We start from the raw sequence: 21,073 nt of genomic DNA on the forward strand, positions 1-21,073 counted from the left end.
CTTGGGTCGCTTTTGACCATACTATCTGTTTCGCTTTGTCTCAGTAAGAGAGTTGAGCCGCCGAATATGCGTCTGGATAAGTTTTCTGCGAACCCATGCATGAAGCATTGAGAGCAGTTGAGTAAAATCAAATAAGGAAGTTACATATGGTATCTTGTATTTTTTACTCTAATTTTTCAGTTCTATTTCATATTAACTTTTTATTCGAATTTCATATTTTATTTCTCGTGCAAACAAAGGACAGTTATTTGCGAAATTCCATTTTCCATCCATCCTTCCATTCGTACTACATCATTGAAAACTAAAACTGCCCGAGTTCAGTTACGGAAAGGAAATAATACAAGTATGCAGAGACGCTAAAGGTAAAAGTGGTGATCTTAAGGAAAATTTTAAATAATATTCAGTTTGAATTGATTCTTTTTCTTTGATCGTTGCATGATGGAACCTGAAAGCAATTGACATGGGCGGGTATAAAAGTTTTTCATGGGCATTATCCATCCCTGGATAGCACTGGCCGATTCTGATCATATAATTTACAGTTATTTTCTGCTTTTGGTGTTCCTTTAAAAGCAGTTCCTTTAATAAACGAGTGATCCCCAAATTGGACAATATTCTGAATTGAATTGGAGAAAATTTTATTTCTCATTGATATATTTAGACATTCACACAAGCTTTCATGCATTTGTCAATCTCTCATGAAATAATTTCCTAAGTCAAGAATTGATCAAGAAATTATGCCTCGGCCGAAGGCACGAAAATTTTTCGGAGGAAATCAAGGAAGGAGATTGGAAATAAAAGATCTTTATGTCACCACTGTAAACAAGCTGTATTTGATATTTCCCGTCGGTTTCAGGTCATATTTGGCGGAGTAAAAGTTGAGAATAATACCTCTACTGCCATCGGTGTAGGTTCAGGTAAATTAGATTTGAAAACAATATTCTGAAGCTGATTGCAGTTTATTCAACTGTCAGTTATTACATTTCTTAAATATTTCACTCTGTGCTTATTTTCCAAGTGAGGTCTGGGCTCACGTGGTAACTACATCTAACCAATTGGCATTTTACGAATTACGACCCCTTCGAGACGCTTTCTTTTTGGCTCTCTTTCTTTTCTGTCTCCTGTTGAGCATGATTTCACTACAAAGAAAAATCCACGACAAGCTGAAACCAACTCCAAACATCAGGAGGGCATGGCGAATATCAATCAGTCCAACACCTTCAAAGTTTAAGTGCCTTTTGTTGCACTCAGGTTTCTTGGATACCCAACGATTTTCCTCCCGGTTAGAAAGTCCAAACTCAATTACCTTGGTTAACCTGTAAGAGTTAATAATATGGTCAGCATTTCTCCAAAAATAAATTAAAGTTATGTGTAAAGAGATTGAGTATAATCACCTAAGACTAATTTTCGTGATATTGGCGCTTCAATGAATTCGTAATCACCATTTTGGCCATAATTTACTGTTTAAACATCCTCCAATTCAGCGAGATTGGTATTACAGTCAAAACTATTTGAATACAACATTGATATGAATTTCCGGTAGTATCTCATTTTTATAATGTATCTCAACTAATCAATGGGTGTAGTTATCTTAAATTATGTATTCATTACATTTGACGATAGATGAATTTTAAAAATTTCCTCGATATTGTTGTAAATATTAGAACCACTTGGAGCTGAGAACACAAAGAAAATGTTTCAAGGGATGAAGAATTGAAAAGTGTTGGGAAGCTGTTCCTTGCATAGTAAAATATGAAAGGATATTGAAAAAATCTTTAGCCTTCCAATGTTGGAAAATTACGGAATGAAGTGGGTGGAAGTAAAACTTGAAGCAATTACTCATATCTCTATCGCGGAAAGAACAGCCGGAATCATTCAGTAAGACTTCTTTTCTGCACATATTGCATCATCGCTCACCGGTAGGTAATTTCTGCAAAAATCGATGCTATTGCGACGGACCTATGGACATGAGTAAGGTCGCCGCTATGCATATTAACGTCCGTGAGCAGCAGACAGTATCAGTCTCTTCGTTTTATTGCAATCCCCACTTAACCCCGTATTTCTAATCCAAAAATCCCCCCGACCTCTTTTCCTTCGCAATCCACCTCATGCTCCTCTGGCCACGTCTGCTTCCATAAGCATTGCCAACTGAATATAATGAATTTGAAGTGGTTTGCTGTACCTCCGAATGGAGGCTCGTCGGAGGTGCATATTTACTTTTGCGTTCCACTGTACCGCGGCAGCGTCTCTGCTCGTTTTTAGGTAATCACAGGAGTTGAAGTAATTAAAAATTTTCTTTTTCTACATGATTTTTTATTCTCTCCGACCATGGCTTCGTATTGAGTAACGGAACACAGGAAAATTGTGATGTTTTTTTTAAAAGTGAAATTGACTCTTCAATTTTCGTGTGCTCTTTACTTAATGATGTTACTCCATAATGAAACCATGGTCAGGAAAAATAAAATACCACGTGCAAAGAGCCAAGTTTTAATTCCTTCAACTCCAACGATAAAGGATTTCCACCAAGTCACGCTCACTACTATCACTTATATATAGGCAATCAGTTTGAACATAGGTGCGACCGCGACGGGCTGAAGTATATGAGTAAGGTCGTAGCTCTGCATTATGGCGTCCGTACGCAGTAGAAAGTATAATTGCCTCCGTTTGAGTCGAATCACTTCCATCCAATGCCCACTTGACGGGGCGGACCATATCCTTTGTTTTTATTCTCCCGAATTTCCCTCACCACTTCTTCACATTGAATTTATGCTACTGTAGCAGCATCTGCTTTCAAAAGCATTGCTTGAACTATGAAAGTGAGAATGTGAAATGATTTTCTGTAGGTCCGAGCGGTGGGTCGTCGCAGGTTAAAATTTACTTTTGTGGCTCACTTATCATAAATTGATTGTATTTCCGCGTAAAATGCATGCATAATATTCATAGAAAAATATGTTCTCAATTGCCCGGTAATAATAATTAGGCTTTAGATAGCGTTGAAATTAAATCAATGAACTGACAAGTAAAACGGGAGAAAACAAGAGTTTAGCGCTCATATATTACCATCTGGGCACCATTTTTTCAAATAAAAAACTTTACTACGTACGTACTTTTTGCCATGCAAAAGATTGAAATAAATTGGAAGTATTCACAAGAATGAGTACTTACGCATATATGAAGATCTTTTTGTATGGTGAGTTCTTTCTCATGATCAGCCATACATTGGTTTTAGGCATTATATTAACTTCCTGCAAGCTGCACATTTCGTCTTCAGTGAATGTTTCTCTGATGACCTCATAGCCAGAACCAAGTTCCACGTGGAATGCAAAGAGACCGCCCCTAATCTTGGAAATGCCCTCCTCCATGGAGAAGAAAGCAGGAGGACGGTTGGGAGGAGCAATTTTGTTGTAAATCTTCATTTTGAGAGGCTCCTTCATTTCCTGAATATTTAAATATAATTATTAGGCAATATGATTAGTAAACAGCATAGTAAATCATTTTGGGGTGGCCAACGAATAAAATTGGAAAATTTCACTTTTGCACTTCGTGAACCAAATACTTTGAATTGATTCATTTGTATTGATTCACTGAGATGTAAAGAGCATTATTCTAATTTCTTGAGTGTTCCAGGCTCTCTCTGGCTTTATAGCTTCAAGTTATGTATTAATATATCATATCAGGATAATGTATGTATTTGAAAAATGAATAGAATTAATGCGTATTTTTATTTGGCATCCATTATTATTTCCATAAGTTATTTAGAAAGAAATTGCGATCTGTTTTTTTTATTGTATTAATCAACGATGGGATTTGGCACGTCCAGAACATTATATTATGAGATAATTTTAATTAGATGGATTAGTAAAATGCATCGATTTAAAAATAATGAATATTCTTGCAAATCAATTCTTGGAGGTTATGCTCCTGATTTCATGCAAAATGTATATTTAATTAGTTCTTTTAATTTTCTGAAACTCATCTAAAAAGCATTTATTTCATGATTTATGAGTTTGGTTGATCACTCGTTTTTTCAAGCAAATTAATGAGTGTAAACCCGATGAAGTATGAATAAACCTTTTACAAGTGTAATCCATTTTCGGGTTTGCTGCTAGGTGGGATTCCTCAAAGTTTCGTTCCTCGTGCTAGTAAGGCTGTAAGGACACTGCTGACCGACAAAAGACTGCAGCAGTAAATCCGATAATATATTATATTTGTGCATCTAATCGCTGCGGAAATTCCGAAACAAAAATGAGTACACCTCTTTTATGATCCATTTTGCGTTTGTTTTTATCCACATAAGAGTATATTTTACTCGCGCGGATAATCTAGAATCAAACGAAAGTACAGATAAGTGGACGTAAGTACAACGAGGGATAGTGAAAATTTTGCGTTCTTAAAAAAAAAACTGAACGCGGAAATGAATCTCAAAAGAAGAAGATTGTATCCTCTAAAGTCTGAGACTTACGAAGTTCAGGAATTTTAATTCTCCATAATGCACTTTCTTATTCTGAAACACGCTTTTTCATATTATTTTCGGTAATTTTTCGAGTTTAAATTGAGCCTTGGGACTCCCCAAACCAAAATCCTGGAAGTGTGAGGCGGCCCAAGGTAAGGAACGGGGTCCCTATTATTCAGTTATGTGCGAAACTATACGCCTTCCGATGTGTATTTTATTTTTTATTCCCACATCAACGAAAACCGTACATGTAGACCTTTTATATGGGGCAAATTTAACAATTAAACGTGCACAAATAACCATTCCCTGGATAGGGGAGACCTACTCATGCTAGACTAGAACTCGAGACCTCTTGCTTGGCAGGCGTGGACTTTGCCCCGCCGCCACTGAGGCCGGCGTTTCAGCATATAATTCGCAATTATAGCATTTGCATGCAATATATCATTTGCACAAACAATCTCATACTCTCCTAAGGAAACTTTATAAAAAAATTCTATTTTTGGTGCAACTTCTTATTCTGAGGCGAGTTTTACACAAATTTATTTGAACCAACCTTCTGGATTAATCACAGTGGGAGAAGGAAAACCAAAATACTCACTTGAAAGATGTGTCGACTAGCAATCACCTCATCCAGTCCCAGTTTAATTGGACTCTCATATAGGTCTTGTAGGGTCCTAATGGTTGCCCCTGGCATTTGTAAAAGAACCACTATGCTTGCAGCATATGAGGTGTAGAGAACAATTATTGTTAGAAATAGGAAAATGGTCACAATTCGCCCGGCCGCTCCGCGTGCCTCAGCTGGGAAGCCTGTAAGGCAAATAAAATGCTCACATTTTGTTTACCAATCAAAGAGGTATTCCTCTGTCCAAAGAAGAATTTCTTTTTTCCACAATTGGCAGTTTGGGCGAAGTATTTAAAAATAATATCGTGGAGTAGTGCGACACAAATCAAATCAATCTTTGGGTTGAGTTTGCTTGAATCTAGATGGTACGAGTTATGAAATGATTATGGCAAGGCTTAATTGAGCATGAACTCTATTCCTAGGAATATTTGGGCGGATAATTCGTAAGCAAAAAAGGCGAACCTCCCAAAAAGGCACCTTGCCTCCAAATAAAACCCCAACCATTTTTTTTTTTTTATTACTTTTACCATGGCTATTGATGAAGAGTCACAGTTGTGGGAAAAAAATCCAAAAAGGTAGGGGCAACTACTATTGCAGGTCCTCATCATCTCGGAACCTAACAATTTTATATTTCCTTCGAACATTTCTCTGATTTATTGTTCTATTTTAGAGCTTCGTGGGACATTGTTCTATGTGACCAATATCGCCCAGAGTGATGTTACATTGAAGTAAGATCTGATGTTACATTGCTTGACGACCATTTTCATTTACTTTAATATTGATTATTTTCGCTCTATATGGTGGCTATTTACCTTTATAGGCAGTACAACTATTTCTTTGGTCACAAAGAAGGTAATTTCCACATCAGAATTCTGGTCGATCTAGGATTTTCGAATGTGTATAATTTTTAATGGCGCCTGGTGCGCCGCCCACCGAGAGTTTCACCAGCGTATGCATAGGTTGCCTATTCGTCAAAAGGGGCAAGAAAGGGGAGAAAACCAAAGGAACAGATTGGAGCGACTAAAAAGCGACTGGAAGTTTACTAAGGCCCCTTGCACACATACCGATTTTGGAGGGCAGGTAAAATATCGGCTGATATTTTACCAGCGAAGCGATGCTTGCACACACGCCGGATTTTTACCGGTCAAACGATAAGTTGCTATGTTTTTGAGCCGGCGACGGTGATCCACAGTGACAATGGCCGGCAGCTAACCGGCATTTTGCCGGTGCCAGCGTGTGATCGGTGTGTGTGCAAGCTCTCACGCCTTCCCATTGTTCACTATTGGAATGTGGACGGCCGTCCAAAATCGGTGTGTGTGCAAGGGGCCTAACGAAAATCCATTCTTTAAGTAAGGAAGGAAACACGCAGTGTAATTGTTGACAGGAATTGCAAGTTTTGTATAGCTGCATGGAAACTACGGCGTGCAGTGAACTTTCATTGTGCCTGCACCGATGAAAATAAATATTTGAAGTGCAAAAAATATGTAAGATGTATCATCAATGAATACACGGCCGTATGTACAAGAATAACTGCATCTCAAACATACAAATGCTTCGGTAGTACCATAGCCACCTAGAATACAAGGCCTGTTCACTAGCCTCTCAAATTGTGATGACGTCACGTACGGAAGTGCTATCGTTGCTACCACGCCATTGCGAGTTTGTTTGGTTGGTTGAGACGCTCACAGGCAGAAAACGTGTGTGTTTGGTTGTGTTGGTGGAGTTTTTGCATAATTATAGTGACGATATTGGTTTGTGGATTATTTTATTCATCTTATAAACCAATATTCTACGATAAAATGCCTAATACTTGCGTCGTGCCTGGATGCAAGGGCAATTATCGGAGTGGACCAAAAGTGCAAGTGTTCAGCTTTCCGAAAGACCCTGAGCTACACAGAAAGTGGCTGCATGCAATAAGAAGAAAGGATTTCACACCTACCAAAAATAATGTGTGTATTATTTATTCCTAGTTTTCTCCTAACGTATTTATGAATGATATTTTCCACTGAAAAGCTACGGATGGACTCATTAACAAGTTATTCCTAATGGGTATCATTTTTGTGACGGTATTGCTATATTTACCTTCAATTGCCGTAATTAATATAATTACTAGGCTTATTTCTGAGCAAATCTCATTTCCGAGTGGACAATACAAAATGATTTTTTAAATCTAAGTTTTAATTACACCACTTCTAGTTATAACGTTACATTCAGTATCTATATATATGCAATAGAAAGTCAAAAATCGTGTTAGTTAAAACACTTATAACACGAAAACGGCTGCTCCGATTTTAATGCTATTAGGTTCTTTGGTCTCGTCTCAGTCCCGGATAACATATAGAACATTAAAAATAGGAAAAGTTCGCAAAAGAATTTCATCAATTCATCATTCATTCAATTCACAGCAACAATTGATAAGTCGGTCAAAAGTACAAATTAAATTATTTGTTTTGTTTCTACCATTTTAATAGCTGAACTTCGTAAGTGTTTGTAAACAAATATCCGAGCAATTGTTGACAATCGGTAATGTCCGTGTTCCTGACTAGGAATCGAGCAGTTTCATATCACTTCCTCGTAATTTTTGCAAATTAGTCTCATAGGAAGGTGAGCTCATAAATATTTAAAGCCCTAGGATGTACCTGGCTTACCAAGGCACGGTTCTTTGTTCATGATCTTTTGAAACCTAAACCAACAAAAACTATCCAGTGGAACGCGTTTGGTGATTAGAAAAATTGAAAATGAATATGATTCACGCGACTTTGCTCAAAGGAAAACTTAAAGATGAGGAAGTTGTCATTCCGAAGATTCCATAATCCTAAGTTATATGCCCTTTTGAGCTTAAGCGTATTCAATTTCCAATTCGTGTTGCATTCGTGATAACGATTTACAAATCGCAAGGCCAGTCTTTCAGTTTTTATGATGTTTGTACTCATGTGTTAATGAAAACCCATGATTTTCTCATGGTCAATTATATGTAGTATGTTTACGAGTCGGTAAACCATCCGCTGTATTTCTTCCTTCGCCTCAAGGGCGCAGTTAGGAATTAAGGATAGGGGGTTTTAGGCACAGCTAATACTGGGGGTCTGTAGGGTACAGAAAACCCGCCAAGGTAAGAGAGAAGTGTGAGGGCCCTCCCTCAGGCATTTTTTAGGATAAATGGTTCAAAATGGTGCGTTTTACGGCCGTGTGAATAGTTAAATATGTTTCCTTTGTCACTCATCCGTCCCCCTAATATTGGTAACAAAATTTTTTACAGCTCTTGGGGAGGTTTTATCCCCAAAAACCCTCCTCGCTGCGTCACAGCTTTTCTTCGCTATATTTCTTTAGCTTTATCCGTTTTATCTTACGCCTGATAATAAAACAAAAACTGTTGTTTATCAGAAGGTGCTTGACGCAAGACATTAAACCCGAATGTGTAGGCCACACCGTGGTCCGTTTACGCATGCAAAACGTTTACGCAGTGCATTTTTTCCAAACTGAGATACAATAATTGGTGCACATAGTCATTTGATACGAATGCTGCTTCCTAGGGGCTTTTCTTACACGATTTTGTGCATAAGTAAAGCGTCGGTCCGTGAACGGGCCAAGTTTACGCAACATACTTAGGCCTAAAAACATTTTTTACGGTTAATAACACAAATAGCTAACAACTAAATGCGTGTAATTTTTATTTCATTAACTGCTTTATAAAACCACAATTCCCAAAATTTCTTCAATTAAAACGTTAGAAATTCATTGAAAATAATCAGCGTAAACGTGCTCAGATTCACCCTATGTAGATTCAATAAAGAAAATGTCTTTTTGACAAGCAGTTTTGATACTCATTTAGGTGGTTTTGTTGAAATTGTATTCTTCGTTTATTGTAATAAATCAAATATGATTAAAATAGCTCAGCCGCTCTTGGTTTATAAATGGTGTAACTGAACTGTAAGTTCATTGATTGTTAGGCGGAACGAAGTTCGCCGGGTCAGTTAGTTTAATATTTTGTGCTAAATAGCTCTTACGATTCCCAAAACCATTGAAAGTCATGCGGGAAATACTTTGAAATGTATTTGTATTTTTCAATCATCAACTTGGGAATTGTTTTAAAGGAATTCTTTGCTTTGATTTCAAGTGCATCGCCATTAACTTTTCCAGCGAAAGAATTAGAGGAATTGTATTTCGATAAAACACTATTTTACCCTTTTTGTTAGTGAATGTAATATAAATTAATGATTACTCAAAAATTCCTTTAAAATTCCGAGAGCCAATGCAAGTTTATTTTGTCCAATTAGTTGTGACAATTTTATAAAAATAATGCTTGAATTTCCTTATATATTCTTTTAATATCCTATATTTGCTTGAGATCGGTTTCTCTTTAATCTCTCTCTTTTTAAAAAATGTTTACTATGGTGAAACATTCGACAATGTTATTGTGTTCAAGTGGTGTCACGATAAAATATTTTTAGTCATCAATCAAAATTACCTCCTACTGTGAATGATGTACATAAATGTAAATGCTCTGCTTGTTTGAAATCTTGAGGACAACTGTATGTTTTCTTGTTTTATATTTTTCCTCTTTTATTTACCCTGATTTTTTTATTGATAAGATGTGAATATTGAGCACAATGGTGATTTAGATAAATAAAATACAGTGGAACCTCGAACTATCGTTTTTCAGGGGAATGGACGAAAAAAACGATGAATACGTGAAAACGATCGATGCGGGAATGTTTGGCTAGGTTGCCTTTGTCCCAGGAAACCTAGGAATTTGGCGAGTAATTGTGATATTCGTTAAAGGATTCATAACAAGATTTCAGCCAATTACAGCAATACTAGTATTTCATCGAGGCACTTAGATCATATTGTTGATTCTCTTTTAAATATCCTAGAGGAACACGCAACCTCGCTAAAAATGTTTGCTCTCCACTCGATATTCACCCTGCTATTATTGATGTCTCTCTGATGTATAAATTCTTATCCATGAAACGCCATTTCCAATACACGTATTCACGAGAGTAATGTTCATTTAATGCCTAAAACAAACGCTTTCGCTGGCGCCGTGATTGGTTGTGAGATGGATCACATAGGCTTAAAATTGGCAATTCTTTGTAATTTTCCTGTCTAATAATATATTTTTCATGTAATCTAGGCAATGTGTAAAGCGTGAACAATGTAGCGTTAATCGTCAGCGGCACGCCCACCTGAGCCTCGGCTTCATCCCACTTATTGTTTTCACCAGGTAGCTCGCTTTAACGCCACCCCTACCGTCATGTGCTTGCTAACAGCCCGAGACGTTCTCCAATATTCACGCTCATCATTCCCAGATGCTTTTCTTCATATTAAATTATTTTCAGACAATCTTTTAAAGTACTCACTCGTTTCTTCGGAAGGGCCTTGGTCCGAAGACGGATAAAAGTAAAACCAATGAAAATGAAACCTGGCTTTATTAAACCCACACGGAAAACACTCGCTAATTTGAATTCAACCCCCCCTGGAAAGTACGGAACCACTCGTGCGAGGTGAAGTTAGGAACTGATGCTATCGCGTGCGTCTTCCGCAAAACATACTGTAGATGGGAAAGCATAAACATATGTCTGTCCTAAAGAGAAGACAACTAACAAATTCTTTTCTAATTTGTGTAGCGCCAAATGGGTAAATGAATTCGGAGTGTTAGTAGAGAGAAACAAAATATCCTGAGAAGATATGCCTTGCTCAGTAACTCTGACAAGTGAGACTCATAGTATAACATAGTGTATATGACACAACACTATGGAGCCTCGGCAGAATTTCATAAAAATGCTTAAGTTCAACGTTCTACCTTTTTTGCGCCGATAGTAGTTGGTTTCAGTTCCCATCGCTAAAGATTCACTCTTGTAATTTATTTTATGTGATTCAAATACGCCAATTAACTGGACGGCTATGTAATTATTACACTATTCACGGCAAAGGCAAGTTCATGAGTTATAATTTAGGTAAAAGTTGGCGTTCTATTGGCTGGAGACAGCTGAATGCCCAGCGAAGGACGACTTCCCGTCCGAGTACCGTAGCAACTTCCCTGGCACTTCTCTGAGTGACGTCACAAAGCAGTGAACAGGCCTTGTATTCTAGGTGGCTATGGTAGTACGCATTAATCTCTCCTTTCTCAATGGTAAAACATCATTTTTGTGTGTACAATAATCAATAAATATATCCTCGATGGATTTACATCGATTTATCCATTACCAAGTAAAAATTTCGTTGAATATTGCTCCATAAATTTCAATTTTTTGATAGTTTTCCGAATTTTACGCGCCACAGAGTAGTCGGATGCAGTGTTGCCAAGAGTAGCCCTACGGGTTGAACACAAATCGCTACTGTGTATCGGCTTCCTAGCTGGCTAGTAGCATACTAAGTTAGTAGCTCTTATCTGCTCACTTAATAGAATCCATGAATACCATATCCTTAGTAGGCGACTTAAAGGTCTTAGTAGCCGACTAAGTTAGTCACCCTGATAGCGTGCTTTTTTGGAAATCTATTAATACGGCCGAAGGCGTCTTAAATGAACTTCGTGAGTGACTTAAGAAGGGGAGGGCATCTTCTAAAGACCTCGTGTGGCACGCATGGAGGAGGAGGGTACATTCAAAATGACGCAGTTGTTGTGATGTGCCTGAGAGTGTTTCTTACGGCTGTTTTAAACGGGGCGCGAATGGCGCAGGTTAGAACTGCATTAATTTCTGAAATGGCGTGGAATTGCGCGAATGCTTGAACGAAATTAGAACTGGGGCTACTTTACCATCTCACGTCCACGCATTCTCGCATGTGTTCTAGCGATTCACCGCTTTACACGACGCAATTTTGACTGCGCCTTCGTTCATATTCCAGATTTTGCAATTATGTGCCCCGTGTAAAACGGCTTTTAAAATTTGTAAAGGGTGAATATATATGCTGCGAATATGATCGAAGTTCAACTCACCAAATGACGTGTTTTATTCTTTTGGCTCACCCAAGAAATCCGAGGATATCAGTAATCAGCGAATAAGGTGGTACAATTCAGCTTTTTATTGCTGATTTAATCATAAAATATATTCTACGTTATTACAATATGGATTTATGTCATTACACCATTATTTTATTCTACAGAACACACGTATTACATTGAATGCAAGAAGCTTGCGGAGATTCGTGCATTCGGTTGAGATCGAGCTTTCACGCAAGACCGTCTACTATTCGTGATTGGAATATGGGGACGAATGCTGAACGCTACTTGGTAGTGCGTTGGGTATTTGTCATTCTTTATATTTTTGTAATAGCGCTCATACTGAATGTCCTTATCTTCTTCCATTTCATAAAAATGCACTCGCTTTCACTCGGTTGGGGGCTCTGCTGCCTCCCCCCCCCCCCCCGTACTCCCCGGAAGTCACCCACGGCTCGTGGATAAAACCAGGTGCCTTTGGTTTTTCAGGAAATTGCGCAGACTGCAACCTTAATTACTTAATTCCTGTGGTTATTATACCGAGGTTCATGGTATTATATAGTTTTCCCTACCTGTCCATCCGAGATGATAATGAAAGGAGAATGGACTTCTAAGAAGCCACAACCAGTTGATCGTCTCATACTAGCGCATATTATGCCATGTTTATGTACTCAAAATGATCGACGTGGGTTCCATTGCCGACCGAGGGTAATTTTTCCCATGAAAATTTCTATGAGCATCACAAATACCAAAGCTATTAGCGAAAGTGGAAGGTTATAAAATAATCGCCAAAAACAGCTACTCATTTTATATATGAGCAGTGAGTGATCATAGCCTGAGTATATTCTTGAAATTGATGGAAATTGTCTAATAATGACTTACCTTGTTGGCAAAGAGCGCCTAGCGTAAGTAACGTGATGTCGCTCCATGAGTCCTGTATGAACTTCACTTTCGCCATTTTCAGAGCCCAACTCTTCATCTTGCTGTCATTAGCTTGGTCTTGATCACCGAACTTCACAAGTTCTAGAGCTACGTCGATGTTGTTTTCGTAGTATATTTTTTCTGTCTTGATGGTTGAGTAAAGAAACAGCGAGGTCAACATGAGCATGGCGAAGCTGCTGACCCAGACGTTTGCACCGAAGGGTAGAAGGAAAATGTTCCCGACCGAAGACAATCTTGGCTGCCTGAATATGAAGCGGAATCTTTCCACAGGGAGAAGAAGAAATAAAATAAAGTAATATACCTTTGCGTTAGCCAATTTGTCAATAGCGGGAGTAAAAGTTAAATTTACAGGGCGAGAATACACCAAAAAGTTTTTATTTCCGGTTCCCTCTCTCAATTGGCCTTTAAATTACAGTATTTTCTGGTGGATGGGGAATGGAGAAGATTTGGAAATATGTGGAAATATTTTTTTGAAGTAAATTCCCCGAAAAGTATTGTAAATCTAGATCGTAAATCCTTATGTTTTAAATGATTGGTTATATGGATTCCAAAACTGCAAAATCCACTAAGCGTAGTTTTGAGACGCAGAACTTTGTGCAAAAATTCCACGGAGGAATATTTCATAACACATAAAGTGCGAAAATGCCTATATGGAATTGTTTGAGTGCAAACATTCTTCTCCATAGAGACATTTTCGCCTTTAACGTGTTATTAATATTAAGTTAGGCCGCTGGCTAGTCCACGAATATTTCTCAAAAGACGAAAAACTTTTTCTGTACGTACATACTGAAAGCTACCAGACCGTCACTACACTCCTCATGAATAGATATTTTATCATCTGTAATATCCATTTCCGAAACAAATATTCAAGCATTAGTTCTATTAGCCGCAAGTGAATGCATAAATCAGATCGATTGTCGACGAGTTCACTCTGTGGGAATTCATTGTAATAAGATACAAACAGCCGTAATATCCACTTTAAATTATTCTGTTAACCGTTTTCTACGATTAATCGTCATAATCAAGAGCTGTCTTGCTTGCATAAAGACTGTCCAAATGCCAAGTGGAATAATGCCGTTTTGGAAACCAAATCTGCAATTTTTGACGGAGACACACAGAACTTGAGGATATTCCAGAACGGGTAGTCTTTGTACCCCCAAGTACTTAATTGATGCTTTATCACAAAAAAACAGGGATGGCATTTGAAACGTTACGATAATGTTTCACACCGACCCAGAGGGAAACGAAAATACAAGGCCTGGGTTTAGTTTTGTTCTCGCACGAAATTAAAATCACCAAGAAGTTTAGTTTCGACCCGGGACGAAACTTTACCCCCGGGAACGAAACTAATTTAATAGAAACTCCGTTGCTCATAGTTAAGTTTCGATCCCAGATGTTGAGTGGAGGGGAAAAGAGGGAATATTTTCGACCCATTACGTTTAACATACGTGTAGAGAGGTTAAAACAACGAGCTTAAAAATCGAATGGCCAGTTTGCGTTAACCGTTCTCCTTTTTGCGGAAAAAATATGAGTGTCCCATACATCTAATGCCGATAGGCGGAGCCTCAACTTCATTCAACCATACTTCGTACTCGGTGTGTGGCTCGAAACTGAAATGTTCGAAGGTGTAGCACGTGGTCCCTCCGGTGCGAAACATTATCTGCGTTTCGTTTATTCTCAGAGTTTTAGTTTAGTTGTGGCCCGAAATAGTTTTAACTCCGATTTCGTCGCGACCCTGAGTTTAGCTCCCAGGGATTCAATCCATTTCGTTTTGTTTCTACATTTCGCTTTTGGGAACGAAACTATTGAAAATTTACTGATTTCGACTTTCGTTTAGTTTCGATTGCCATCCCTTAAAAAAAACCCTCGAAACATGAAGTCTTTATACTTAGAATGACTCGTGATGCCCAAGTATTCCAGGATCTCTATTCGGTCCCTGTTGATGAGAAGAGGAGTCCCACCGATCTCCACTTTGCCGCGAAGTATTTGACCCACCATTCCGTTATAAGTCCCGTTCTCCTCATATCCCCAGCTGTCCACTGGCACAAACCTGGCGCTGAAACGGCCAAGATATTGGAAAAAATACACTGTTAATTTCTAGATCAGGTTCCTCTATTGCCTACTGAAAATACCTTGTCTAACCTTGCGTTCATGAAGTTTAAGATGTGCTGTAATAGATGGTAGTTCATCTTTGTCGAGGTGTCGTCATATTTATGGTCCAAACTATCCAATAAATTTAATGTCTCCGGATGGGTAACCTGAAAAGTCGAACACATCATCCATACCACTATAAGTCACTTTAATGTAAATTATGATGCGTTTTTCCGTTGAATTTTGTTAAATGAACCGGTCAAATCGGTCACATCATCCATACTACAAGAAGTCGTTACTCTGAACTTCGGGCTTGACTTAGTGAAACCTCTCTATATTGGAAATAAAGGAGTAAAACTTTGTCAGGTTCACTATTATATTAATATGGGCACGACTCGGGTTTCGTAACGTACAGTTACATCTTCAGGTGACTGATCTTACATGCATCTTATAGTTATACCTTACTGCGTTCATGAAGTTGAAGATGTAGAACTGTAGTAGATAGTAGTTCATCTTTGTCGAGGTGTCGTCATATTTATGGTCCAAATTATCCGGTAAATTTAATATCTCCTCCAATGGGGCAGAACTTCCAAGAAAGAATACCACGCAGTGCTTCTACTAAAATTCCCTCAGTGACACATGTCCTTCGGGGAAATCATTAACCCATGCCCGCACCATCCACTGCCGGACTCATGAACTACCATAGACTATTGTGATTTGGATAACTCAATCTATCCCCGCTAACCCTCTCTTTCTTCTCCAACACCGCTTCCTTCCTCTGCCCTCGTCTCCTCACCCACCTTAACCCCGCCCTCCCCTCGCTGGTCAGTTACCTATCACAGGAAAACCATAGAGTTATTAAAGGACTATATGTATACTCCAAGGGATAAACCCTCGCCCCAAACCATGGCTACTCCTCCTCCCCCTCCATTGCCTGCTTAACCCCCACCCCCTCCCACTCAACCAGTCCACTCCCTTCCAATAGATGTCCTTACTATCGTATTCAATATGTTTGTATAAATATAATAGCATGTAAGATCACTACTTGAAGATGTAACTAGGTTACGAAACCAGGGTCGTGCCCATATTAATATAATAGTGAACCCTACAAAGTTTTACTCCTTTCTTTCCAATACAAGAAGTCAATTAAATGTAACGTGATAAATTTTTATTCATTGAATTATACAAAATAAAAAGGTAACTATTCGAAATGTATTCAGTTTGAAAAACATTCCTAGTTTAAGTACAAGTGTGATAACTCACCACAATTGAAATTGGGATTTCCAACCCGTCCAAGCGCCTCCTGTGCAAATTGATCGGGTAGATTCTGTGACTGACCACGGGTTTACTGGTTGACCAAAATCCAATGGGCGTCCATTTTAGAGGAGATCTGTATCCAAGTTTAAATATTTCATACAAGGTGTACGCAGTAGAAATCTCTTTTGACGTATTTGTATCTGTCCTGAAAAATCAGTGCTGTGTGAATATGCTGACATTTAGAATAGAATAGAATTTTATTGTCCAAGGACTAGTGTCCTATGGAACAGGATTACAATTTAACCTTTTTTAGTTTTGGTGCTGCAAATGGACAATATACCAATTATATGAATTTCATACCTGCGCATAACATGCCAATAGAAACATTCGTAGATATTCATAAAGGAGTATACGTATGTTAACATAGACAAAATTCCAATTACATGACAATGAAAACATGCTTAGGTATTCATACAAGGTTATACGCAAGGGAAAAAAATACAAAGTATAAATTATGCATCTCTTCTGAAGCTATATACACACACATGTGTGAAATATATATACATTTCAGAAGATTTTAGATGAATTCAGTATGAAATTGTACACAATGACATATAAATGTTTACTAAATCATGGTTTTATATTCATAATTTAAATAGTTCGTAATTACTGGTTTATATACTGCTCTTAATCGTGCATTTTATGTGACTAAAATTAGATTTTAATCATTTAATCAAGTGAATTCCAAATCACGAATTGGAATTTTTTCAAGGAACATTACATTTTGGTTTTCTTTATGACAATCTAAAGGTTGTATTGCACTAGTATAGCTTGATGGGATAAAGTAAAATTAATAAATAATTAAATGCTTAAGATTTAATTTCATAGTCATAACTTGGGTCTCTCTGTTTGTATTGTTTCAGTACTAATGGATTTGAATTCCAAATAAGGCAAAAATGATGCGAAGAACGGCTTTATACAATGGGGAATAGTCTTCTAGAGACTAAAAATTAATATTTACGAATTCCTTTTTCCTGAAGGCCACGGAAGTGACCTCGAAGTCATTGCTCCGAAAGCTCGAACTGCACCAGTCATTGTAAGGGAAAGTCATAGTAGGTATCTTCAATGAACTTTCTTCAGAAAGTTAAGCTCTAATTTTCTCACCTTTCAGCAATGGTCATGCTTCCGTTTATGAATATTTTCAATCTTCTAATTAGTTGGTTTTCAGTTGCCGACAGTCGCTCTTCCATTAATAGTAACCAATGTTTTTGCGGCGTCCGATACAATCCTTTTTCACCTGCCTGATAGAATCATAATTGTGTTCAATGTACTGTTAGATGCATTTGTGACCGGTTATTACGACAAACGAAAGGTACCGTACAGAGGCTCGACTGAGAAATGTAAGAAATGTCATTTTCTTGATATTTTTACATTTAAATATAAAAATCATACAAAAAGGCAATCCTTTTTAAAAGAATTAATAATTGCCTCCATGTTCCTGGGTTTCACCGCGTGGATTTTCTTTGTGACGACAGTTTCGCCGGTATTCCAACCGGCGTCTTCAGGTCGATGTCGGGATTCAATTTTTAGTGACTATATAGTTCATTTTTGGCGCCAATTTTTCATGCTGGATGCTGATTGGTCCACCTTCTTTTTCTCTCGTATGACCCTCTTCCTGACGACCCTCTTCCTGACATCGACCTGAAGACGCCGGTTGGAATACCGGCGAAACTGTCGTCACAAAGAAAAATCCACGCGGTGAAACCCAGGAACATGGAGACATCATCTAGACAACGCCGCGGAAAACTACGCATCAACAATTAATAATTGTTGTAAATTATGGACACATTTAGAGGCGCTATGCATCTTAAAAATATATAGTCGCCTTCGGACCTCTAGGGCATGTATTCCTTTGACCACTCACCTTTTGTAGGAAGCGAAGTGATCCTGGACAGTTCAGTTTCACAATGAAAAGTATTTTTTCCTGTGCGGTGATATTATTTACGTTATTCGCCGCAACCATCGGCTCCAGTACAGAATTTAGGAAGCCTTCCTTGCGCAATAGGCGGGCTACAGCACTCCCGACTGAAAAGTAGAGCAAACTTTGCTAAATATTGGCTATATTTTATTTCAAGCCGTGCATTTAGTTAAAAATTGAATTTATCGATTACTTTTCATGTAGAAGCATTGAAGCTAAGGAAATTACATAAGACCGTTTTACTCTCAAGGTTTTAATGCATGTACTTCCCGTTTGTCAGCCTCTCGCACAATCCAGTGTCGGCGCACAAATCAGAGAAGGAGCACTTTATTCGTCATTCACTAATACAATTGTGATATCCCTCTTCTCACGTATGCCTATTGATCGTTTATCACCTCCGTTTGCTTGTTACTTCTCAAAATATTTTCGTCAGAATATGCCTTAAATTACCATGCGTAAAACGCTCTTGAGATGCAACTTGATAAAAAATCAAGTTTAGACAACGCTATTCGGGGAAAAAATTTTTAAAAAACTGACTATTATCATTTATTTTTAGTTTTCTTTGATTTTTATGTAATGTGGGGATCAAAAATTTGAATTTAGCAACAGTTTGCTTGTAACAACAATCCCGAACGGCAATTGGGAACTCTCTAATTCCAGGGAAGTCCCATTAGTTTTTTTTACCATGAAATTAATCTTTCAAGGACATGACTTAACCAGTTACTTTACGAGTAATCACATAAATCAGCTATATAGCTATTTTATGCATTGATGTGATTATAATTAGCTTTATTCACAAATTAAGAAGCCAGCTGGATGAGGAAAACGGTCTGAGCGTGTTTTCATTGTTTTAACATGTACATGTTAGAGTTTCGATAAGCAGAATACCATTACATCTTAGTCATCACTACTATCCACGGATATCTATAGAGGGATAGACCTTTTTTGTCAGGGTACCTACATATGATCACTGATCATACAAATTTATCTGGGTCTAAATTGCAAAAATTGTAAAAAAATAAATTGTAATGAAATGCAAACATTTTGTTAGAGGACCAGTTTATACCAGTGTTTCCACTCACAGTTTTCCTTGCAAACCACCGCAGTAACTTGGGTAAATGGCCTGGCATTCCGTAAGTAATGTTGAAGAAAATCTAGAGTTCTCACGTCACCATTGAGTCCACCTTCAAAGAAACTTGTAAAGAATAGGATGAATATCAATGTTTTTAGTATCATCCTTGGAGTAGAGTCTTAGAGTCTGCTCCAAGCATGATAAAACCTCCTGATAGCTTGAAGTTCTAACGCTGAGTGTCCTCTCATTTCACCGCTCAGTCTAGATGTGGATGTCATAAATAAGCTTGACCCTGATATTTGGAAGCCTCAAGTGAATTTGGGGTTGTCGTGATTTTTGGGAGTCCATCTGGCGATTCTCACGTAAGGGGTGATCAATAGATATCCCTCGTTGGTGACAGTATTACGGAAATCGGTAACAGATCTATGGGGGGGACTAAGGCCCCCCACGATAGGGTCGAAATATGCACTAGATAAAATCGACATTTTTGGAGGTTACCTCTTTGTACAAAAGTATTCAATTATATTTTCTGGTAAATTTAACCACGATGACGAATCAAAATACAAATTAGTTTTAAACTTAGTGCCCATTTTACAGGCTTTGGTACGAACAAAACGACCTACTACAAGCACATAGTAACGCCATTTTTATTAAAGAATGTACCTAAATCCACCGCATTTAAGTCAAGAAAATCCCAAATGTCCAAAATCTCCATAACTTTCCCCTTTTGAATGTGGAGGAATTCCCCAGACATCCGGTTTGTCCCCCTCACCCCAGGTTCAAATCTTTCCGCCACTTAGTAGGCGGTTACCCCCCAGTTCCCTCACCTAGCCCCCCCTTGTCCCTATCCTGGATCCACCACTGACGGCTATCCAACTGCTAAGCAACAGAATGCGAATGGGGCTTTAATATTGTAATTTTATGGGTTTGAATATTATTTTCCAGGAAAATTCATCCTCCTGAAATTTTTTGTGCAGTACTTTACTCGCAACTTCATACAAACCATTACAGAAATGTATAACTCTTTAGGTTTCCGGGATATTGTTTGTTTTCATCACTCTCCTTGGTGATTTTTTGTTTTAAATCATTTCGAAAATATTTTAATGGCTGTAACTGCTAAAACTGTTTTTCTACGTAATTTTCATGCGTCACTATTTCCTTGTTGTGACTTTTGTATCCCGTATCTTGGTTTTATCATGAAAAGGCCTTCATTAATACTAATGTAACCATATGCATTTATGTATGTTACGTAATGTTTTTGGTTCAGACCGGCTCATTTGTGAACATCTATTCACCAAAATCGTGTATCAAGTACGGGAGAATAGTCATGGTGCATTTTATAATATTTTGAGTTACCGATGAGTAGAAAAATATTATTGACATACCCACTGTTTGATATTCCATCTCACAAACATATCATGCGAATGAAGTCGGTTTATTTCGAAGGAAAATAAACTATGGACATTATTCCATGCTAAAATAAACTTTATCTGTACTTCAAAGGAATATTAAATCAAACATAGGTTGATCGTTGAGTGTACGCTCTTGGTCTTGTGTTTAGCCAAAGGTGTGCCCATGGAGGGACATTTATGATGACGTATTACTCCCACTCGACCAGTCTGAGTAATGCATTAATCTCGCAAAAATTGAGATGCGAGGTGCATTCGGAAAAAAAAGAGGAAGCAAATTTTTAAATTCCTCGCGGGAAGAATTCTAAAGTTTTCAGC

At 37.9% G+C, this 21,073-nt stretch overlaps 1 protein-coding gene across 1 annotated transcript; it reads right to left on the bottom strand.

The window, feature by feature from the left end:
- Positions 1-976: 976 nt before the first annotated feature.
- Positions 977-17,477, bottom strand: LOC124155243. Its single transcript, XM_046528961.1, has 8 exons — positions 17,461-17,477; positions 16,303-16,429; positions 15,091-15,206; positions 14,837-15,004; positions 12,889-13,208; positions 5,049-5,257; positions 3,163-3,434; positions 977-1,313 (listed from the first exon to the last, which is right to left on the bottom strand). The coding sequence occupies exons 1-8, from the start codon at positions 17,475-17,477 to the stop codon at positions 1,061-1,063; spliced, it is 1,482 nt and encodes a 493-aa protein (XP_046384917.1). The 3' UTR covers positions 977-1,060.
- Between the last annotated feature and the right edge of the window lie 3,596 nt (positions 17,478-21,073).

This window comes from Ischnura elegans, chromosome 3 (assembly GCF_921293095.1).
Source record: "Ischnura elegans chromosome 3, ioIscEleg1.1, whole genome shotgun sequence".
Classification (NCBI taxonomy): domain Eukaryota; kingdom Metazoa; phylum Arthropoda; class Insecta; order Odonata; family Coenagrionidae; genus Ischnura; species Ischnura elegans.

Excerpts from the sequence above, each read along its gene's own strand:
- LOC124155243 (XM_046528961.1), bottom strand. Across the intron at positions 13,209-14,836 it reads GGCATCACGAGTCATTCTAA|ATTCCGCTTCATATTCAGGC; the intron begins GTATAAAGACTT and ends CCCTGTGGAAAG. Across the intron at positions 1,314-3,162 it reads AAAAAGATCTTCATATATGC|GTTAACCAAGGTAATTGAGT; the intron begins GTAAGTACTCAT and ends TAACTCTTACAG.